Here is a 22489-nt window from a genome sequence, read left to right as displayed (position 1 = left end):
TACAGCCCAGCGTCACACATCCACCATCTACCACCTAAACATCTTCAGGTCCTGCGAGGCCCAATGCTTGTCTACGAGTCGGTGCATCCTCCTTGAAATACGGCTTCTCCGCCAATGACGTAACCCTTGTTCCGTGCCTCGGCTCAATTCCTCCATAATCCCAACTCGCGTTGTGGATGGTAATTCTGTTATCCCACAATGCCGAAGTTCCTGGAGTCCAGCGGAACCGAACCTGGATATCGACGTTGTTTTCGTACACATCGAAGAGGTAGTTGAGAATGACGTCGCTTTCAGCTTTGTCTAATCCGACAATGCGATCTGTAAAGGCGCGGTTGACCCACAGAGCTTTCCATCCGGTTGCCGGGTGGACACGAACGATCGGATGAACGCGTTCGATGTGCTTAGGGCCAGCACTAGTATCGTCACGATCAAGGTACGGGTGCGCACTGCGGTACACTGCTTCTCTGCCATCGATGATCTTTCGAAAAGCAGGAGAAAGCTTCTCGTATGCAGCGTAGCCTGAAGCCCAGAGGGTGTCACCTCCAATCTTCGGAATGGTATCGTTGTGGAGATGGGTTACGCTAAAAGAGTCAGAAACAAACATCCTTCCAAAATACTACCACTTACCCAGCAGGTTGGCGTTCGTGTACCAGATCAGTGTGCCATCTAGATGCACCACCCGTCTTCCGGAAGCTGGCTGGCACTTCCGTCGCCTGCAGAGCGGGCCATAGAACCGTCACCCCAGGCACACCGGGCACGAATGGAACTTGCGGCTTCAGTCGATGTCAGCGCGTAAATTGTCTCATGAGAAGAACTACTCACATGGACTTCAATCTCGCCATAGTACTCGCCCAGCTTCTTTTGCTCTTGAGGCGAGAGATCCTGATCACGGAAGAATACTACGCTTCTTTCAGCAATTAGAAGACCAAGCTCGTCCTTTTGTTGGTCTGTAAGATCCTTCAGTTGTAGTCCGACGATCTCGGTTCCGATGTGCGAGGTCAAATGAATGACTTCCTTTGCAGCGCCAAACAGCGCTTGCTTCTCTGGATCGGCTCGGGCACCTGGATCGATGTGCTCACGATCATAGTCTCTGATCTTGTACACATCGTCAAGGTAGAGTGGTTTTGCTGGTCTGTACGGATAGCCGGCCGACAGATCGATTCCTGCCTTCTCGAGTCGCTTCCTGGCTGGCTCTGGCAATCCTAGCGAGTCTTTCCGCGGTTGAACGGTATCCTTCTCCTGGATGTGTTCGTGAACGGGGATTGCGATTGGAGCCATTATCAAAGTCGTTTGCGATGCAGTTGCGCAGACCTCATCGCTCGCGGTCCGACCAATTTTATATCCGGAACTCTACTACCCCACTTCTCAAACAGCTCGCTCACAAATCCGACTCCCATGCATGGTAGACTGATGTGGCTGCGTCGCGTGCTGTTTGCGACATATGTTGCGGGGTTGCGATCACATCATAATCTTGCAGATGACGAATACCCAGTCAACGCTTCTCCTGTTATCGCTCGGACAAACTTCGCTTCATTTCAAATGTATCGAAACCTGGACTCACATCTTAGTCGCAAATAGTCGCGTCGAATTTGGTTGCTTGTATTCCACGCGAACATGACCGCCCATGATGCCATTCGTATCCACCATCACGCTTCCACTGCTGACAAGCGCTATAGCCGAGGCACAAGCAAGAAATGCTGACAGTGGGTAGATGGCATTCATGATTGAGTGTTGGGAGACTTGCGTGTGTTGCTGTCGGCTGAAGAGTCGCGTCACATTTGCACGCGCGAAGCTGCGAAAAGCTTCCTCCAGCATACAAGCAGTATTCTGAACATGTCGTTCCGCTGCAAAAGTGTTGCTGTAATCGGTGCAGGCATCAGTGGCGTGGTAGCTGCAGCTCATCTTCAAAGAGAGGGTATCGAAGTCACCGTTTTTGAGCGCTCGAGTGCCGCAGGAGGCATATGGTATTTGACCCATCGTCCATGCCCCTCAAACATGACTGACGGCATGGAAGGCTCTACGATGAGCGACAGCCTCTCGAACCGCCGTATCCGAGAACCAAAGTTTGCAGAGCTGATAGTGTTCATGCGATCGAAGAGACGGAGATTACAGAGAGACTGCTTCATGCGCCACCTGGGTAAGTTCCACAGACATAATCGTCAAACGCTACGTTGGATTGACTGACCACATACAGTCCATGTTATGTAGGCCTCAAGAACAACGTGAGCACGCGCTTGTTGGAAACCACCTTGAATCCGTTCCCGCCTGGGACTGAGGATTATGTGACGCATCAAGTCTTGTGCGACTATATACAAGCTACTGCTGCCTCGACGGGGGTGCATGGGTTGACACAGTACGACACCGACGTGAGACACGTTACGAAGAACGGCAAATCGTGGACGGTCGAGACTGTGACTCTGCAAATTGATCTGGACGGTGCGCTAAAGCGACATGTATCCTCTCGTGTCAGTATTATTCTGATGCTGGCTGCACCTGCAGGTTGCTAATTTTGGGCTAGGACTTTGATGCCGTAGTGATTGCTTCTGGTCATTACCACACACCAAGAGTTCCTGACACGCCTGGACTGGCAGAGTGGAAGCGACGATTTCCTGATAGAGTACAGCATTCGAAAAGCTACCGAAGGCCCGAGAATGCCCAAGATAAGGTACGTACGCGTTAGAATGAGCGAAGCGACGTCGTTTTGATCTGATACTAGTCCAGAACTATCTACTCGTTGGTGCAAGTGTATCCGCAACGGACATTGCTCGCGAACTGAGCCCGTACGCAAAAAGGATTCTACAGAGCCAAAGAAATGGCAAATTCGATCTACCTCCTAGCATGCTTCCAGAGAATGCATTTCGCATCGAAGAGGTTGTGTCGTACGATGAACCACGCGCGGAATCACTGGACCCCGACGAAGCGATCCCGGCCACCGTCACACTGAAGTCAGGCGCAAAGATCTGTGATATCCACCATGTTATACTTTGCACCGGCTACTTTCTCACCCTGCCCTTTCTACCACAGCTCAGCTCGGACGAGACGCCAGTCGAGCTTGCGGACGACGCGGTGTTGATGACGGATGGAACACAATTCCACAATCTACACAAAGATATCTTCTACATCAACGACCCTACCCTCGCCTTTGTTGGCGTGCCGTTCTTCACGGCCACTTTCACACTGTTTGAGTTTCAAGCCATGGTCGTTGCGAAGGTACTCTCAGGCCAGTCCAAGCTTCCAAGCAAAGATGCTATGCGGGCGGAATATGACGCACGTGTGAATAGTAAAGGCTATGGCAAGGCTTTTCATAGTCTGCGAGATCAAGAAGCGAGCTATGTCAACGAGCTTATGGACTGGGTCAATGTTGATCTAGAAGCAGCCGGCAAGGATAAGCTACATGGTCATAGCGAAAAGTGGCATCGCGCAAGGGCAGAGCAGCTTGAGAGGATGAAAGCGTTCTTTGTCAACCCTGAAACTGAGAAGCGGTTTGAAGCGACGTGTATTTGATCTACTGGATGAATACAACATGTCTCAATCGCAATGACCAGTCTGCCTAGATAGTCAACAGCGCAGACGAGCCTTCTACAGTCACATGATCAAATGCAATGTGTTGAGGATCCCCGCGTCTTTCGGCATGGTTATTGCGCGACTCAGGCACGCAATTTGCATGCCTGATCACGACACATGACGCCACACGATTGCCATGCATCACGACGATCTTGAACCTACAAATACCGGAAGCGCATTTCGCATTCGAGCTTATCAGATCTAGGCTGTCTACATGTACTACGAACCCCACGCGAACCCTGTCATAACGCCATACCGGCCCCAGTATGTCGAATCGCGCTACGAACCCTACCGCGCATTATCGACTCGCCACTGACGCGCCGAGCGCCATGCTGAACGGCAACCTCGTACAAGATGCTTAGCGATGGTAAAGAAGGCCTTGTGCTGCTTGTTCAATAAAGCTGAGGCTTGTGCCAGCACCGCTTCACACAAGATATACGCTTCACACGCTTCACACTGAAGCCGCATGAAGATGGGTCGACCTCAGGATATATCAACGGAAGCAGTCGCAGCTACAACCGTCATCCAAACCAATGAAGAGCTGAAAGCGAAGCCGCACAAGTGGTACTACTACCTCTGGGATACCTTGGACAAGCCGAAAGAAGAGCGATGGTTCATGTTCAAGCTCGATGCCGCTCTACTCACTTTCGCATCGTTGGGTTACTTCATCAAGTACCTTGATCAGATGAACATCAATAGCGCTTTCGTGTCTGGAATGTATGTATTGGTTTTCCTTTAGCAAGCATTGGCTGACATCGGAGTAGGAAGGAGGATCTTGGGCTTTACGGCAACCAGCTCAACTACATGCAGACTTGTTGGACTGTGGGCTATGTCATCGGCGAGATACCCAGCAACATCATTCTGACTCGCATTCGACCGTCAATATGGATACCTGCTATGGAGGTATGGTCTTGCAGAAATATACCTGTGCAGAATACATGCTGATGACGCTAGCTTACTTGGGCTGTATTAACGTTCTGCCTTTGCCGTGCCAACAACGCCGAAACTATCTACGCTCTACGCTTCCTCATCGGCCTTGCCGAGAGCACATTCTACCCAGGCATGCAATACATCATCGGATCGTGGTATCGAAAGGAAGAGCTCGCCAAGAGATCTTGTATCTTCCATACCAGCGGTGCTATCGCGACCATGTTCTCCGGCTACCTGATGGCCGGCGTGTACAAGCTCGACGGCAAAGGCGGTTTCAGAGGCTGGCAATGGCTCTTCATCGTGGACGGGATAATCTCTCTCCCCATCGCGGTCCTCGGCTTCTTCTGTCTGCCCGATCTTCCAGAGATCTCCAAGCCTTTCTACCTGACCAAAGAAGAGGTAGCCTTTGCGCAGGAGCGCATGCGACTCGAAGGACGACAAAAACGGAAGCCGTACACTAGGGCCAAGATACGGAAGATCTTCACGTCATGGCATATCTGGGCTCTTGTCCCGCTTTATGTGTTCTTCAATAACGCAAGTATGGGATCACAGCCGATATTCCAGCAGTTTCTTAAGACTAGTAAAGACCCAAAGTATACCATCAGTGAGATTAACACTGTGAGTTCCGCTGCTCTCTTGTATCATCGGGTAGGGCTGACATTATCAATAGTATCCGACAACTACCAACGCTGTACAAGTCGTCACAACACTCCTCTACGCATGGACGAGCGACAGCATCCTCAAAGGCTCCAGATGGCAACCGATCGTCTTCGGCGGATGCATGAACATCCTTTGCTCTACCAGCCTCGCCATCTGGGATATACCCATCAAATGGAAGTGGGCTTGCTACATCCTCTCCGGATTCGGCGGCGGGCTTTCCGGCTTATGTTTCGCATGGGCCCACGAGATATGCACGCACGATAATGAAGAGCGGGCCATTGTTGTCGCAGCGATGAATGAGATGGCCTATGTGATACAGGCTTGGCTGCCGCTTCTTGTTTGGAGGCAGGTCGAGGCGCCGCAGTATCGTAAGGGGTTTATTACGGTGGCGTTCTTGAGTGCGGCATTGATTGCGACTGCGCTTACGATCCGGCTGCTGTATGCGAGAGAGCTATCGCATAGCCGTGGTGCTGGCGATCATCATCACGATGACCGAACCAGCTCTAGTGATGGAGAATCTGAGTCAGGTCTTGGTGCCGAGGTTGGTCACACCAAGGGGACTTAAGCCTCCGCAGGCGGGAAGGCTGTGCTGGACGATGGAGTTGGGGTATTGGACAGCAGACAATATTGGGAGGTATTCAGGTGTCCTGTCGCACGCGTCATATTGCAGCGCGTGAATCAGCTTCTCATAGGTACGCGGCTTTGATGGTATAGGTTGGTACGTGGCTTGATACTGTCACCATTCCACATCTGGTGTTCTTTCTCAAGGATTCTGGGCCCAGCTTTGCGACACGGCATGAGCTACTAAAAGTGACATCATGTGGCTTGAGGCTTGCGCAAACAACAGCACTGATTGACTCTGATTCAATGTAGAGATCTTGGCTGTCTTGAGATTTTCCGGCTTCATGGCTGCGCTGGAGGTCTCTGATATGAGGGGTAGCAACTACGGCAGGGCAACACCGAGAAGGCTGAGGTTCCAGAGTGCCCGATGTACGAGCGCATGCATGAGCTACGTGTATCCAGTAGCGACCTGCGAAAGACGCCATTGATACAGTCAGCCGCAATTTTGGCGCAATGCAGACCGTATGTGAAGAGAGTGGTTGATAGTTAAAGTGTAGTCGAATTCACCAAAATGTGCTGCGTACTGGCGAGCACGGACTCTAGAAACGACCCAGCCTATCGAAAGAACTCTGATAGTACGCATTTGTCTTTTCTGGCTCAAATAATTCAAAATATCACTCTTGGTCCCTCAAATATCTCGGACTGAGCTTACTGAGCGCGCTCAGAACACCTCTCCCCTCAGGATTCCTTCCCTTCCACGAAACTCCACTGATCCATCGAGATGCCTAGCAACCGAATAGGTCGCAATCACCCTGATGAGCCACGCGTTACTCACTACTATGTAGAGGAGAGTGACCCTGAATCAGATTCAGATTCATGGAGTAGCGAATCAGATTCAGACGAATGGAGCAGCGAGTCAGATTCGGACGAATCGAGTAGCGAATCAGACTCCGAAAGTGAATATTACATTACTCGCCCGAGGCGAGACGAGAGGGCTAGCTATCAGGTCTACACCGAGCGTCCATCTCGTCACTACCGAAAACCTAGGACATCTCGAGAGTATGAATACAAACCTCTCAAAGATGCAGAGTGTTACACTCGACTCCTCACAGTGCTGCCATTGCGACGTAATATCATTGAATGTGAGCTTCGACGCGTACTCAAAAAGCAAGCCTATCGAGAGGGATACCGTGCATTGTCCTATGAATGGGGCGATTCTGAGCGTGACAAGCGCGCGATTTATATTGATGGCAAGCTACACGAAGTCACCAAAAATCTTCATCGATTCCTACAGCATGCAGCGGTGGCTCGAATGGAAGGAACCCCCGGTTGGAACTCGGGCGTTTACTGGATCGACGCACTTTGTATAGACCAGAAAGACGAAAAGGAAAAGCTCACGCAGCTGAAACATATCCGAAATATCTACAGCTGTGCCTACGAGACTCTCGCATGGCTTGGCAGCGGGCCGTCTTACGTGGCCAGTGCGGTCGGCCTTCTCGGAAACCTTCGGGAAAGCATCCACCGAGGACCGGAGTCTGAAGAGGACGCTGTGAATCGATGGGCACAAATAATCAGGAGACGGCCTGACGCCATTAATGAAAAGCAGATAAGCGCCCTGAAAACCATACTGGACTGCCAATACTGGACGCGACTCTGGATAGTACAAGAAATTGTCGCTTCAGACCAGATGCGGTCGGCGTTTGGAAGGGAGAGAGTTCGTTTAATTTGTGGAAGGTCTGAATGTCCGTGGAGCTTCTTCATGTGCCTACCGCTGGTAATTCAGCTACATCCCAGCCAAAGCCTCACTGCTAAGGCTCTGATGACGAGGATCAAAGAGACTCAACGCATTTGGTTACTGTTCCAACTTGCGACAGGTTCGCTACGAGTGTTGACGTCTTCACAAGGAGGACGCAGGCACTTCGAGACGAAACAGCTTCCACTACCGCTATTGATCCACTTGACGGAGAACTCAGCTGCTACTCGTGGTGAAGACTACGTTTATGCGTTGCTTGGACTCGCTGACGGACGTTCCCGCCATCGGATCAAACCCGAGAACAATCTCACTGGATGCGAGTTGTTGACACAATTGATGAGGCGCATGTTGAAGAGCCAAGAGAAGCTCACCGACCCTGATGAACGCGACGAATACAAAGCAATGGCACGAATGGCTAGGCGGGCTCTCCATCGGCCTTTAGACAACAGTGAACGAACTTTCAGAGAGCGCAGGGAGTGCTGTGGCACCTACTGCGAATCGAGCAACAGCACAAAGTGTAAGGAAAAGTGGGGAAGCTATTGCGAATGCGACGCGCTGTTGACTTGTCGCATGATGGCGGCAACACAGTGGGAGAAGGAAAATCTGCTTACACTCGATTCTGGGCAAGGATGGAGTAAGAAACGCCTCCGTTTTGCTAGTAATGAGACGAGGGCGGGTATGAGTAGAGGTCTATTGGCAGTTTCAATGGTGGCGATTCTTGGATCGCAATACTTAAGAAACAAGGCACTTCAGCAGTAGGGCTATAGAATCCATTTTGGGCTCCTAGCGCCGAAGATCAGAGTTCGCTGATCCTGGTTGCCAGAGCTAGCAATTCTATGGACTGCGAAGGCTGATGACGGACATAGCCTTGGCGACAGAATTCTCGAGTTTTATCCATGTTGGTAGGGTACGCACAAGGTTTTAAGATCAGTGGGCTGGAATCTTTATTCGTGCGTTACTTTGTCAGATTGACCTTGTGAGATATGGTTATACCTAGATGAGACAAAACGTCTGCTCCTCTGGTATATCCCCTGTTGAACGCTGGAAAATCTCTCCGTTCATGATCTCGTCGACGTACGCCTGACCCATGAAGATGTATTCATTTCCCCTCGGTCTTAGCACGTAAGGTGTGTTACCTCCATACAGCACAACCACGATGTCACCGGCTCGCATGCATTGTGGGCCGAGACCATATGAGCTTTTCTCTGTCCAGAACATGCGCCGTTGTTGGCAGGCAAAGTAAGCTTCTTTTTCGAATTGGGCTGAATCGTTGTTGTGAGCGAAAGCACCCTCCGCGCCGAACTCTTGGAGGTACAATAACCTCTGGAGAGCATGATAGCAAGCGTCACGGTGTCTTAATTGCACTGACTCGCCTGAACGTTGCAGGTATTCATCCTCTTCATCACCCACCTGATACTGCGAACAGCCTCTCGTTAACGTACGAGCAAATCTTTCCGGAGCTGCTTCTACATCCGCCTTCTCGAAAGCCTTGATGAATGGATGCCTTTCGGTTGGATCGCTGATGGCGTATATGTCCTTAGCATCAGGGATGTTTTCGTCATCGTCTTCTGAATGTTCGGTAAACTTCGGATCGCAGACGTAATCAGGATCTGTCAGGTTGTAGAAGTCCATGATGTCTCCAACCTCACACACTTCGCTGTATACGACACCTTTGAGATAGAGTTGTTCTGGTAGTGAGGAACTTTCGTTCGCTATGACCGCTCCATGTTCTCCACATGCACTCCAGGGACATGATGCTTCAGGTACCCCCAGAGGTGGGGCGACTGCTATGTCATCCCACCGCGGGGCCCATGATCTGTATCCAGACATTGCATTATCCTTAGGGTTACCAGCACCTTGGAACGTAGGCCCGTTATAGTCGACATGGTGTGTGATGTAGGCGAATGCGGTCAACCTTGAGTAAAGTTGAATGACGGTCAATACTGTGTCGGCATACACCTGACCGACGCATTTCTCGTAGCTGACCCCCAGGGTTTCAACCTCGGATCTTGGCGAGACTATGTTCAGTAGGCCATACACTTTGTCTCTTAAATCGGAAGATTCGGATTCGCGAAAGTGCTGCAACGCCTCTAGTAAGTGATAGTTGTCTTTGTCGCGCAGCATATCCGCGTTCTTAACAGGAATGCCGTCGAGGAGGGATGCTACAAGATCTCCGCTATTTTCAAATACCATTTCATGGGTACCTGTTTTGTCAAAGATCCACGATGCACTCATACCCAGGACTCGCCAGGAGATCTCCTCGTCTCCCCAGATGACTTGAGCGTCTGAGGCTAAGCGGATCTCCTGAATACACCATATTCTAGAAAACCAAGGCCGACCAAATAACTCTTTTAGGCTGCTCACTATACGGGGAGTGAACACCTCCGCCGATAATTCAACTTCCTTATGCCTGGTCGAATGATCCGAAAGTAATCCCTTTCTCTGATCATACTTAAGACAATGAATGCCAATGACCTTGATGCACATAAACGCTAGCTGGGTTTGTTCCGCGTCTCCCTGTCCCAACGATACAACAACTCTTCTTGCTAATGAATAGATGCTTCCCATCATCGGAACTTGGTGACTCTTCTCAGCCGGATCTTGTTGGTTAATGCAAATTGCATCCACCCAGACGATACGCGTACTTTCTCGATAACGTAGCCTTCTCAATGCGTGCGAGAGAGATGGACCGATAGAAGTTGACTGTCCATTGCATAGAAGCACGTCAGGTGGGTTTGGATTGCCCCATACGTATGACAACGCTTCATAAGGAGGGGCTTCATCGATGTTGTACGGCAGGCAGGCACATTCCAGCAGACAGCTCTGGTCCAGCGCGGGAGCAATATGGAGAAGTCGGAATGTACGGCCGCTTAGAAGCTTCTGCGCGTAGCTGAGAGGGGCTGACATTAGGTATTTGGAAAAATTTCGAATGCGAAATGTGTTTACGAGCATGAACCTTGACAAATATCTCTAGAGCATTCTGACTCATGCTACGCTGGTTCGCATATGTCCGGTACGTGTGTATCGCAATTCGGTACGTGCGTTGCGTATACCCAAATTACAATAAAGTGGCTGATAGACGCCGGTGATCGAGGACGGCAGACCAGCCGCGCAGGGCTGGCAAGTCACAGGTCGCGGTAACGGGGGTCGTGTCGATACTCAACAGCGTGTGAAAACCCGGACAACACCGATGACGTACACAGCCTTCGTGACGAAGTTTGCATGCGGTGTCCTAGGTGGGTAGGTGGGAAGCAGAGGTGCGTCTTGTAGGAGGTTGGGAAGTGGCACTACGATAAGACCTCGGCAATGTGCCGCAAATGGTACTGACATGTGGACATATACGCTAACGTAGAATTTCATTGTCGCGCTCGTGGGGAGCTGAGAGGCGCGCCAAGCAACGTCATCTACCGCAACTTCAACCGTAGCTTGATTCGCGCCGCTGTCACCTACCACTGCCATAACGCATTTCGGTCAATTGCCGGACCATGATACCCCTTTGCGCTTCCTTGATCTTTACTCTCACCGTTGCTATGCGCGGGCCTGCTGAACGCGACGAAGGCCGTCTGAGAATCTTGCCTAGCCACGTTCCCGCCCCCAATGCTGGCCTCAGGCGATCCACGAGCCGAGTGCGCGGTATGGTGACCCGCTTCCTTCATCTCAAGTCGCACGTGCGTCGTTCAAACGACGGTGCCTGGGTGCGGGACACATCCACCTACTAGCATCCATGTCATTATGGGAGCATACTATAGGGCATTTATACGAAGTTTCACTAAATCTCCAGCCTTATCTCTGACGCCCCCGTTCTAGCTAATGCGGGCTGGTCAGACTAAGCGAAACCACCTGCCCTTTTGCGAAGCCTTACCACCACGCTCAAGCACGTTGGGACTTGCCAGTTTATTGTAATATTTCGATTGGTCCACAGGTAAAGAGGTGCTGGAGGATTTCTCTCCTCGCCGACCTTCACCGTGATGCAAACGGTCACGATCATCCTGCTGATACCGATACTGATGCTCCTTCGGACGTCAAGTGAGAATGTGGTAAGGGCGCTTTGGTCTGCCAACGGTTTTGCGGCCACGTGCGCTACTGTGGGAACTATGGGAAGATCAGTACGATCACTGCGGCACGCTCCATGAGTGGAGTGTACAACCACGGCTACTGACGATCGCAAAAGAAAGCACTGCGCATCATGTCGGACTTCTACAGCTTCTGGAACCCAAGGCGCAATTAGATTTTGTTACTTGGAGTTGAATGTTTCCGTTATAGACTTCCCGATCGGCCATTCAGAAGGACCGTATGATGACCCAAGAAGCCGAAAAGCCACATGGAAAACATGGAAGACCTGGCTTCGGGTGCCCTCAGCCGCACAAGCATGAGTAAGTGTCTGGACCAGTCGCGACCCTCGGGCGATGGTGTCGTTTCAAGCAGGTGGCAGGCGAAGCGCCACTCACACTATGCGCGGGACGTGCGTAGCTCACTTCAAGTAAGTTTCAACTCCTGCTCCTACGGGTCGCGGGGTAGTTGGTGTGTATGCCGGCTCCTAATTCTACTATGCCGGTTATAATGGCCGCGGGCGCTCCCGAGTGATTCAGGAATGCTTTTCTGGTACCCGCGGAGGACTTATGTTGTTTTTGCGCCTGTCTCTGCTTGCGTTTACTCATCATGACTTCGAGATTTCCTACGCCGGAGGAGTTCGCATCGTTTCCGCCGCCTAACTATGTCGACCCGGCGAACCACTTGACATTGGCATTGGCGATACTGGTTCCACTGACTGTCCTTGTCATTGGGTTCATATCATGTCGCTTCTACTGTCGGACAGTGCTCGTTAATACATTGGGATGGGACGACTGGACGATGCTGATGGCAGCGGTAAGTGACGGAATATCTCGTCTGGCAACCTCAGAGTAGAACGCTGACCTGTGTAGGTGATGTCGGTTGGAAGCAACGTTATGCTCATTATATCGATGCTGCCAGATTACCAAATGGGCTACCATCTATGTGAGTAGGCTGTGGCTATGTTGTTTGTGCCATATCTAATATTAATTAGGGGATATCAAACCATTGCGACTCTTTGGGACGATGAAGGCCGCTCAAGTCAGTTGCGCGTCACAACCCGATGTACTCAAGCTCACAGCAGTATAGATGGGCATGGCGACTCAATTGCTCTTCACTGCCATCATAACATTCATGAAGGTCGCAATTCTTCTTACCTATATACGTAAGTGCGCAGCATGTGAGACAACTCTGGTACTCTGTTGACTGATGGCTTACAGGCATATTTCCATCCAAGCTCGATAAGTGGTTCTGCCGCTTGATGATCTTCTACACGGTCACTCTGAACACGGCCTGCTTCTTCATCACCTTATTTCAATGCTCGTAAGTATCTGCGCCTAATTCAACTGTGGCGCATCGTGCTAACAACCAGTTCAGACCTGCAAGCACATACTGGGAGATCTTCAAATACATCGACACCGCCAAGTGCCTCAACATCAAGGCCATCTACTATTTCCACTCGGCACAGAACACCTTCAGCGACTTCGTTATATTCCTATGGCCCGCGAGAAATCTTTTGAACGTCCAAGTATCGCTCCGTCAGCGCGTGACGTTGACGAGCATGTTTTCGCTTGGTGTTATGTAAGTCAGCCGCTCGATCTACCTTGAACCGTTCTGACGTGCGGTTAGTGTTTGCATCGCCGGCGTTGTGCGACTATACTACACGCACCTATACCTTGTATCATTCGACGTCTTTTGTGGGTCACCATCAAATAACAGCTGCACACAACCACCGACTAACATTACGCAGGGTATGGAGCTACCACCTTCATCATCATGTCTGTGGAGAGCGGTGTAGGCGTCGTATGTGGCTGTCTCCCAGGCTGCAAACCCCTGATGAACAAAATGTTCCCACGCGTCTTCGGCAACACATCGCAAGCATCGTCCCGTCGCCGCCCATCAAATAACTTCCTCGGAGGCAAGTTTGCACCGACATCGTCTTCTTCGGCAGGAAAATCTGAACAGGGATCATACCGCATGAAGCCTATCCATCCTCGTCCCGAGATAGGGCGCGGTGCGACAATGGAGAAGCGACCCCAACCAGACGTTGAGAAGCAGCTCCCCCCGCCACCACCACCACCGTCACACCACGGGCTGCGGCCGCCCAGCCGATCAGCGTTTACCGGACGGAGGCAAGGAGACGCGTACAGAGAGCTCCAGGGCAATGGAAGTGACTCCAGTATAGAGATATTCCTTTTACAGCGTCATTAAACCATGTTATCCCTACCTGAGGAACAGAAGGAATTGAGATAGACAAAAGAATGCTCGTGCTTTTCAGTGTCGCACCGCCCTAATGACCCAGAAGTTCATTATGCCGCTGATGTCATCGACCGCACGTCTTTTGTCACATTTGCGTTTGTACTACTGTGGACGCTAGAAGCCCGTTTGACCCCGCCCCTGAGCGCACAAATAGAGTCGCGTCCCGTGTTAAAAGAGTCGGCGGGGAAGGCGGCATGGCGGATAGCTTGCGGTTACCCCACTTCGCGTGTTTGCTACCTCGCCTCATTGCGTCTCAGTGTCTCGTCATTTCTCCGTTTAGCCTGGCCGCTTCTGCCTTCCGAACAACAAACAAGGCTTTGCAAGCACAACATGGGATGTCTCTCGCTTCGACGGATCGGAAAGAGAACGAGACAGTACTGATGGTAAAGAACTAACGATGGTGTATTAAGCAATGGCAATATTCCTCTGCTCCCAGCGACGGTCACCCTCCATGTATGCGTCCAGCCGGAAGATACCAACGCGCGTGTACTTCTTTGTATGCGGCTGCATTGCCAGAATAAGTCCCCGATCTATGGTGATACGAGCCAGTAACACAGTATGGCATCCCGCAGTGTATTCGTCGCACTGGCCAGACAGGTCGGTCCACGCTTTTCCAGACTTCGGATTTAAGAAAGTAGGATTCCAAGACGACCAATCATCTCTCGAATCTTCTTGTGCCCCAGCCGTCCTTTCTTCGTCGGGTCGATGGCGCGTAGCTGTGTTTCTGAACCCCCATGATTGAGGAGCTCTTTCCTGTCTTCCCAGTTTTGCGTGTAGGGTTAACGTTCGAAGTCTAAGCTCAGCATCAAAGACGTCGCTGAAGTCGTCTTTAGACGTAGCATTCTCGACGATGACGTTTAGCCGCTGGCAGGTAATCGAATCACTATCATTCCATGAGTAGATGATAGGTCCCTCGATCGACGCCCAAGACCATGACGGAGCCACCCATTCAGGGGCTCGGGTGGCTTTATGGGAGCTCCGGTCGTCACAGTCTACTTCCCAAAGTAATTGGCTCGGCAGGTGTTTTGCCCAGAGCCCAGCGTAGTATCGCACAGATGAGGACTGTCCAAACTTTCTGGCAACAGCCGAGATAGCGCGGAGCTTGTCAGTGTTGTTGCTCAAACTTAGGTGACTGTAGTGCATGACGATACGTTTCCAAAGATCCAGAAACTCGTTTCCATCCGCTGGTAGAGTGTACCAATGAGCCGGTAAGTCAAGCGAATGACCAGTTCCATGTTGCGCAAACGTTTCAGAATTCGTGATCCACCCATCTGTTTCCGGAACGACTTCATCAGTGCGATTAGCGGTGCATAGATACCGCAGCTGATGGGTACCGAACTCTAGGATGCGGGGTGAAAGGATTTGTTCTTGGAAGCACCACCCACGTTGGTGGATTGGCTCAGCATTTCCCATGCATCTGCCTGCCCAGAGGATTACGGAACCTATCTGGCCGTTTTTGCAAAGGTAGGGTAAGCGAAAACCTCTTTCCTGGGGGATATATCTGGATTGTAGAAACCCATCTTGCACCCTGGGACTTCGTGAAGCTAGCAGGGTAACATGCGCAAGGGAGTATATATCGCCCATCCGGGCGAGCTCGACAATCTTGTCATCATTATCGTCCTGAACTATGCAAAGAGCGTCTATCCAGATGTACTCAAGCCCTAGTTCAGCCGTCACTAGTATGGCATCCTTAAGCGTAAGTGGAAGATCGCTGAACGAGATCCTGGACCGCCATGAGATTAAATTGTCTCTTTTCAGTTTCACTAGCTGATCTCCTCCCCAACAGTAGCTCAAGGTAGCATACTTTGGCCGTTCGATGTGTGCTGTTTCCACCAGGCATAGCTCTGGATCCGTAGATATGGCTGAGCCCTTGGGCCTTTTAAATATCTTGATGAGACGGCGAGGTTTCAAGACACCAGAGCCCGTGGTCAGCCGCCGGGATTTGTTGCCGCACGCATGGTGTGTGGTGGTGCACGTCTGCAGCCACGTACGAGCCTTAGACATGGTTTCGGCGGATGCAGGATTCAGATTTGGCAGCCTGTGTTTGATGTCCGCAGCGGCCACGTTACTGAGCCACATTCATTATTAGTGCATTGATCTAGCAAAGAAGCCGTGTTCCACGGAGGACGTACTCAGGCTCGACGCACAGGACTAGCTTGCGAGCAAAATCTCTACCGTCCGTGTATTGATTGATATCATCCACCCAGTCTAGCACAAGCTGTTCTTCGGAGTTATGTGTGAAGTAACCGCGCAATTGACTGTTTACTGTGGTGTCCCGCCGGTGAAGGGTGACAAGCCACATCATCCATTCGCAGCCACCCTTTGCCAATGCGACGGCCTCTCCATAATAAAGATTGAACCAGTACCCATACTCATTGCCGGTCGAAGATTCGTTTTCGGTAATGAGCTCCCATGAGCCCTTTTCTGGGCAGCGGTTGTAGCCATGGAGGTAGAGGAGCAGTTTTGATTGGCACACCTTACAGGCGTGGGGCAGAACAGGCACCAGCATACTTGATAGGCATCTGCAAGGTTTATACAGCGTAACAAAGTGGTCAGTATGCAGTCAGGCAGCTGGAAAAGTGAAAGGAATTGAAGTCGCGCGGCGGCGTTCGACGTGGAACGAGACGACGCGGGGCGGGATGTGGGTCGGCGTTTAGCTTGCCCCACTTAGCGTGTTTGCTCCATTGCCTCGCCTCATCGCTTTGTCGTCATTTCTCAGTCTTGGGGGTCTTGCGAGCATTCCCATCGGAACAGTGTGGCTGTTTCATACAAAAGTTGTTATACAGAACCTTATCGGATAGAACCTGGCTCACGAGGGCAGCGAATCGCACAGATCGCAGAGCTCATCGCGCGTCACGCCAAATCTTTAGTCCGAAAGCCTCACTAAGCCATTCAACTATGTCCAACGCACCTCGAGGCGGTGATAGAGGAAGAGGTGGATTTCGCGGAGATCATGGAGGTGGACGCGGAGGAGGAGGGAGAGGCGACTACAGAGGTGGCGGCTTCCGAGGGGATCGAGGCGGTGGGTTTCGGGGTGACAGAGGTGGAGGCCGTGGTGGCGGCAGAGGAGGGTATGGCGGACCGCCCCGCGGTGGCCAGCAAGGCATCCAGATCTTCCCGTAAGATGTTTACCAATATTTGGTCCATCCAGAATTAATATTTGTACAGCAACACTCATCCGCAAGACAAAAACGTCGCAAAAGTTGAAGATGCTTTGCATCCAGTTGAAAAGAAAGGCCTTGATCTTAGCACCCTGAAGCTATCAGAAGGAAATCCAACGAGACCCGGATATGGCACCAAAGGTGTCGAGGTAGAGCTCACAGCGAACTATGTTGAGCTGCTGCCACCTTCGAATATGGTGTTGTATCGCTACGACGTTGACGTCCAACCGGAAGCGACTGGAAGGAAGCGTCACCGAATATTGGAGCTCTTGCTTCAGTCATCCGAGATGGTTCCTCACAAAGGCGACGTCGCGACTGATTTCCGTCAAACTCTCGTCTCCAAGACGAAATTCAAGCACGATGAAGATATCGTCGAGATTCAGTACCGCACCGAAGGCGAAGATGACCCAGCTGCAAACGCCATCGTTTACAGGATCAAGATCAAGTATATCAGGACGTACAGCATCGGTGAGCTAGTTGACTGGATGAACTCCACCAACCTCAGTCAGTCATTTGGCGACAAGCAAGAACTGACGCAGGCACTCAACATCTTCCTGAACCACTACGTCAAGTCGTCGAATAACCTTGCGACGATTGGCTCATCGAAGAGCTTCTCCCTCAATCAGAACGCAACTCGAGGAGATCTCGGCGCTGGCCTGGAAGTTATCCGTGGCTTCTTCTCGAGCGTGCGCGTTGCGACTTGCCGCATCTTGGTCAATATCAATGTCAGTCACGGAGCCTTCTATCATTCTGGTCCTCTACCAGGTCTCATGCGCAGCTACGGTACACGAAACACTATCGCTCTGGAAAAGTTTCTCAAGCTGGTCCGCGTCCAAACGACTCATTTGGCTGAGAAGCGGAACAAAGCCAAGCAGGTCATTCCTCGCATCAAGACTATATTTGGGCTTGCTAGGAAGGATGACGGTCATAAGCTGGCTAACAGGCCACGCATCAAGGGCCACGGTGCAGGCGCCAAGGACGTTGAGTTCTGGCTTGATGCCGACGCCGGCTCTTCCGATGCACCCAAGGCGGAGGCGGGTGCTGCAAAGGGCAAGGGCAAAGGAAAGCCCCAGCCTAAGGGCCCAGCGCCTGCTGGATCGGGAAGATACATCAGCGTTTTCGACTTCTTTAAGACGAGTATATTACTCTCTTCTTCCATGTTGTCACTGTACTAACGGCATGTAGCATACAACCGGGTCCTCCAGCAACCCGAGCTGCCAGTCGTCAACTGCGGCAATCGAGAAAACCCCATGTACCTCCCGGCAGAGGTCTGCATTGTTGTTCCCGGCCAGCCATCCAGGACCAAGCTTGATAGTGGCCAAACACAGACTATGATTCAATACGCTGTACGCAAGCCGTGGGAGAACGCGAAATCCATTCTCAACGAGGGTGTATCGACCGTTGGTCTGGATGAGAACACCAACGTTTTGCTGGTAAGTTCCTAGTCGCGCTGTGAAATCCATTCGCTGACCATTCCAAGCGCTCTTTCGGTCTTACCATCACACCGGGTCTGATCAAAGTACCAGGTCGAATCCTCGCCTGTCCAAGGGTCATCTACAAAGGTGACAAGACTGCTCCTGTCGACCAGAATTTTGGCCGTTGGAACATGATGAACATCAAGTTCAATACTGGCGCATCCCTAACGAAATGGTCTACAGTCATGATATCTCTTCCAGGTAAACGCGACTCTTTCGATCGCCAAGCTCTCGGTGCGGTGATGCAGGAGTTCTACCAAGGCTTGCTCAAGATTGGTATCCATGCCCAGCCGCCCCTTGCCCCACAACCTCTTCAACTCAAACATCCAGACGATCCCTCTCTCGGCCCGTTTCTACAGAGGGCGGCTAGTTCTTTGAATCTCCTATTCATTGTGCTACCAGAGGCAAACATCCCCTTGTACAAGCGCATCAAGACACTCGCCGACAGAGACTATGGCCTTCACACGATCTGTTCTGTTGGCTCTAAGCTCTGGAAGGAGCGTGGTCGCGATCAGTACATTGCGAATATCGCATTGAAGTGCAATCTAAAGCTCGGTGGCATCAACCAGATTGTCGAAAACAAGAGCCTTGGCATCATCGATCAAAACAAGACGATGGTGGTTGGTATCGATGTGACCCACCCTTCTCCAGGCTCGGCTTCCAACGCTCCTTCTGTATCGGCGATGGTTGCTTCTGTCGACAAATTTCTTGGACAATGGCCTGCGACGCTGCGGATCCAGCGCGGAAGGCAGGAAAATGTCGACGATCTCGCTGAAATGTTGAAGTCGCGTCTCAACCTCTGGAGGACCAAGGGCAAGCACCCCGCATTCCCCGAGAACATTCTCATTTATCGCGACGGAGTATCAGAAGGACAATATGACATGGTGCTGTCACAGGAGCTTCCCCAGCTGCGAAAGGCATGCGAGGCACTGTATCCCGCAACTGACACCAAGAAGGGTCTTCCACGCTTCACGGTTGTCGTCTGTGGTAAGCGACATAAGACACGCTTCTATCCAACGGCGGAGAAAGATTGCGATGGCGTGGGGGACAAGAGCTCTGGCAATACGAAGCCTGGCACCGTCGTCGATCGCGGCGTGACAGAGGCCCGCAACTGGGATTTCTTCCTTCAAGCTCACGCCGCACTCCAAGGAACAGCGCGTCCTTGCCATTACTATATCGTTCACGACGAGATCTTCCGCCAGATCTACGCTAAACAGATCCCGCCACAGTTCTGCAACATTGCCGATATCGTGGAAGACCTTACCCATAACATGTGTTATCTGTTCGGTCGTGCGACGAAGGCTGTAAGTCTGTGCCCGCCAGCATACTACGCCGATCTGGCTTGTGAGCGGGCTCGTTGCTACTTAGCAAACCTGTTCGATACGCCGACGGCAAGTGCTGCGCCTTCCGTTGCTGGAACTTCCGTAGCTGGGGGTGCGTCGCTGGACCCGAGCGCGTCGGATGTTCAGATCCATCCCAGGCTCAAGGACACTATGTTCTACATCTAGGCAATGGCGGCATGGGTAGTCACTTACATACAGCTATCACCCCTGGTACAAGATGTAGATTGCAAAGTTAAAAAAGGACGTCTAGGTGAGGAAGAACCTACCCGGCATTGAGTGGCAATTCATCGCTACAACATCCATCGATATGGCAACGTGTCGGTGATCCAAGATCATACTGTTCATTATTACTAGATACACAGCTCCATAACAGCCAAATACACTCATTCATCAGCCCCGACCCACACCCCTTCTCAAGTCCTACGCCTCTCCCACTAATGACCTCGGCGCATACTCCACACTTCTAAACTGCGCATAGTTCCCAGCCGCCATCTGATACATCGCCTGATCCGCCACCCTCAACCTCCTGCTATGCTGCTTATCCATTACCGCCGACATTCCGCCAGTATATGTATATCGAATACATACCATTGATTCCGAGCTTGCTTAGACTGGTGCACATGGAGACTTGCATGCTTTTTGCGCTCGTTCGCTTAATGTTGCTTTGTAGCGACTCGTTATCGCGATGCCGTCCGAAGTGGTCTTTGGCTTCTGCGGTCGTGCGAACAGAGTCCATGGAAGTCGCAAGTAGCCATGCAAGTGCAATCACGAACCATTCCGTGCAACACAGTCATAAAGTATATGCGTCTCGCATATCTAACCCATGGCGCCATGCACGCAGGATCTAGATCTACCGGTGCGCTCTGCTGACACACCAGCCATATATCCGCTAGTGCAGCTCCTCCGGCAAACTGCTTCGTATCGCGTTATTCCACTGCTGTGGCGTAAACAGCTTCTCGCCACGGGTCGCGCGCCAATAGTTTGTCGTTTCGTACACTTCAGGGCATCCACTTAGCAGCCAACCCCACTTCTCCAGGAACACCGGATCGATCTCCCAGCTCCGGTAATCTTCGGGTGGCCCCCAGACGATCAATATCGGATTGCGATCCAAATGATTGTACTCGCAGATATCGTGGCATAGCGCGTCTTCGTAGTCGACAGGTTCCGTTCGTTGGAAAGCTTGCAGCATGTTATCTCGCACTTTTGGCCATGGGAACACATCAAGCCAAGGGTGGTGTTCTATAGAGGTTTGTAGCTCGGTGGGCTGGAGACATGCGGGCCATTCTGCTCCTGCGTCTGCGCCTAGGAGCGGGCCCTGTTTGTTGAGTGGCGAGATACCATACCAATCGTAATATTGTGCAGTGACTCCTAAGAGATCGGCATTCCGTGCGAGACCGCTGGCGACGTTGTATTTAAGTAGCAGCGGTAAGTGGGACAGGGCGGGTGTGCCTTGCATGTAGCTGGCGTATGCATGTTCGGAAAAGCGGCGCATGAGTTCCTGCACCTTGGGGTGGGCGGCCATGCATGAATTCTGCGCTATTGCAACATCTCGGTCGCTAATATCGTCCAGGGATAGGTCAGATGTGCTACAGCTATCTTCGCGAACGGACGTATCGCTCTCGTTGGCTTCGTCTGGTATGACAACACGGCGGGGCTGTTTGGCAATAGCGTTCTTCTTTTGTGCGCGGTTCCCTAGCAAAGTATCAGCACATTACTTCCTTTTAGCGATCCATATCCAAGGCGACTTACTCCGTGCTCTTTGGTTCAAGCGGTTTTGTAGTTTTCGCCTCTCGATCGGATTCGTCACGCCCATCCAATCCTCCGTCTCATCGCGTAGCTCAGGCCGCTGAGACGACCAAGCTAACTCAATAGACGCATCTGCATGGCCGAAAATGAATGGCATCGGAGTTGCTGACATGGCGGCAGGTGAAGATCGTGTGCGGAAAGGACACCCTCCGAGTGCGTGCCAGCATATATGCAGATTGATGACGGCTCGCAAATCGGACCTAAACAACTAAGCCCCGCTTCGAGAAGCAGCATAGCCGCATCACATTTCGTAGTGTTGATGAAGTTTCGATGTCTAGTCTGGGTCCATGCTGCTTCGATGGGTGTCAGCAGCCTGCGTAAAGTCCGCGTTAGCTCCCTTTAGCGCCTGGGCTGATGCACCAATGCCATCTAGACAGCGGCAGGGCCCACTTTCTTGTCGCTCTCGCTCTCGCTCTCGTGCTCGGAGTTTAATAGATCGGAGGTCTAAGAAGGTAGTTGATGAAATTCTGGGTGCAATATCTAGACTTCGCGACGACTGCACATCTCATTCATTAGGACATGTGAGGCTTCGGCTTGCAAAAAGCTATGGCAGTCGGGCATTCAGCAATGCCCTTTCACTGGATAGTCCCACTAAGACTCATGACCTTATTGTCACTTCCGCTTCCCAAGCAGGATGATTGAATAATTGCGCACGCTTCGTGGCGAAGTCAACATCATACGTGATATTTTGCATCGGATCCGCAGCTCATGTAGCGTTGAATTGTTTCAGCTGAGACTAGTCGCTTTTCATTCATTGTATTTATTGCTTCGTCATCGAGAAATGAGTAATCATCTTCGATCGCCTGCACGTAGCTTTTCGATTCTTTCATAAGCTATAGTGAGCGCCGCATCTTTTGCGAAGCGACGTCTTCGGGCTTGTCCCCAGGATCTTCTCATCGGGTCTGCAGTGACTGTTCCGCTCAAAGC

General features: G+C 51.5%; 9 protein-coding genes across 9 annotated transcripts; 5 read left to right on the top strand and 4 right to left on the bottom strand.

The window, feature by feature from the left end:
* Positions 1-34: 34 nt before the first annotated feature.
* On the bottom strand, positions 35-1556 carry BKA58DRAFT_449271 (uncharacterized protein; the record flags this gene model as incomplete). The annotated part of the gene is made up of 3 exons (XM_046174305.1): positions 823-1556; positions 628-773; positions 35-581 (listed from the first exon to the last, which is right to left on the bottom strand). The coding sequence occupies exons 1-3, from the start codon at positions 1276-1278 to the stop codon at positions 35-37; spliced, it is 1149 nt and encodes a 382-aa protein (XP_046020776.1). The 5' UTR covers positions 1279-1556.
* BKA58DRAFT_50555 (dimethylaniline monooxygenase) lies at positions 1557-3527 on the top strand. Its single transcript, XM_046175399.1, has 5 exons — positions 1557-1964; positions 2015-2137; positions 2195-2465; positions 2519-2665; positions 2722-3527. Exons 1-5 carry the CDS (start codon positions 1834-1836, stop codon positions 3502-3504), a joined length of 1455 nt encoding a protein of 484 aa, XP_046020775.1. The 5' UTR covers positions 1557-1833; the 3' UTR covers positions 3505-3527.
* A 403-nt stretch (positions 3528-3930) lies between these two features.
* On the top strand, positions 3931-6213 carry BKA58DRAFT_424305 (major facilitator superfamily domain-containing protein). Its single transcript, XM_046172890.1, has 4 exons — positions 3931-4281; positions 4329-4467; positions 4519-5112; positions 5165-6213. The coding sequence occupies exons 1-4, from the start codon at positions 4031-4033 to the stop codon at positions 5717-5719; spliced, it is 1539 nt and encodes a 512-aa protein (XP_046020774.1). The 5' UTR covers positions 3931-4030; the 3' UTR covers positions 5720-6213.
* Positions 6214-6496: 283 nt separating this feature from the next.
* Positions 6497-8139, top strand: BKA58DRAFT_424304 (heterokaryon incompatibility protein-domain-containing protein; the record flags this gene model as incomplete). Its single annotated transcript, XM_046172889.1, has 2 exons — positions 6497-7985; positions 8057-8139. 2 exons carry the CDS (start codon positions 6497-6499, stop codon positions 8104-8106), a joined length of 1539 nt encoding a protein of 512 aa, XP_046020773.1. The 3' UTR covers positions 8107-8139.
* On the bottom strand, positions 8132-10796 carry BKA58DRAFT_393251 (heterokaryon incompatibility protein-domain-containing protein). The gene has a single exon (XM_046171076.1). It carries the CDS (start codon positions 10418-10420, stop codon positions 8462-8464), a length of 1959 nt encoding a protein of 652 aa, XP_046020772.1. The 5' UTR covers positions 10421-10796; the 3' UTR covers positions 8132-8461.
* Positions 10797-12127: 1331 nt separating this feature from the next.
* BKA58DRAFT_449256 (uncharacterized protein) lies at positions 12128-14177 on the top strand (the record flags this gene model as incomplete). Its single annotated transcript, XM_046174304.1, has 8 exons — positions 12128-12334; positions 12391-12463; positions 12513-12559; positions 12608-12683; positions 12739-12841; positions 12896-13099; positions 13148-13215; positions 13269-14177. The coding sequence occupies 8 exons, from the start codon at positions 12128-12130 to the stop codon at positions 13727-13729; spliced, it is 1239 nt and encodes a 412-aa protein (XP_046020771.1). The 3' UTR covers positions 13730-14177.
* A 42-nt stretch (positions 14178-14219) lies between these two features.
* Positions 14220-16286, bottom strand: BKA58DRAFT_405739 (heterokaryon incompatibility protein-domain-containing protein; the record flags this gene model as incomplete). Its single annotated transcript, XM_046171918.1, has 3 exons — positions 14220-14307; positions 14364-15845; positions 15910-16286. The coding sequence occupies 3 exons, from the start codon at positions 16284-16286 to the stop codon at positions 14220-14222; spliced, it is 1947 nt and encodes a 648-aa protein (XP_046020770.1).
* Positions 16287-16491: 205 nt separating this feature from the next.
* On the top strand, positions 16492-20157 carry BKA58DRAFT_346867 (putative RNA interference and gene silencing protein). Its single transcript, XM_046168443.1, has 4 exons — positions 16492-16896; positions 16946-18075; positions 18124-18371; positions 18419-20157. The coding sequence occupies exons 1-4, from the start codon at positions 16676-16678 to the stop codon at positions 19919-19921; spliced, it is 3102 nt and encodes a 1033-aa protein (XP_046020769.1). The 5' UTR covers positions 16492-16675; the 3' UTR covers positions 19922-20157.
* BKA58DRAFT_393242 (uncharacterized protein) lies at positions 20158-21898 on the bottom strand. Its single transcript, XM_046171075.1, has 2 exons — positions 21506-21898; positions 20158-21448 (listed from the first exon to the last, which is right to left on the bottom strand). Exons 1-2 carry the CDS (start codon positions 21672-21674, stop codon positions 20646-20648), a joined length of 972 nt encoding a protein of 323 aa, XP_046020768.1. The 5' UTR covers positions 21675-21898; the 3' UTR covers positions 20158-20645.
* Between the last annotated feature and the right edge of the window lie 591 nt (positions 21899-22489).

Source organism: Alternaria rosae (assembly GCF_020736505.1).
Source record: "Alternaria rosae strain MPI-PUGE-AT-0040 chromosome Unknown BKA58scaffold_11, whole genome shotgun sequence".
Lineage (NCBI taxonomy): Eukaryota > Fungi > Ascomycota > Dothideomycetes > Pleosporales > Pleosporaceae > Alternaria > Alternaria rosae.
The sequence above is the reverse complement of the archived record's forward strand: the minus strand, read 5'-3'. Positions and strand labels throughout refer to the sequence as shown.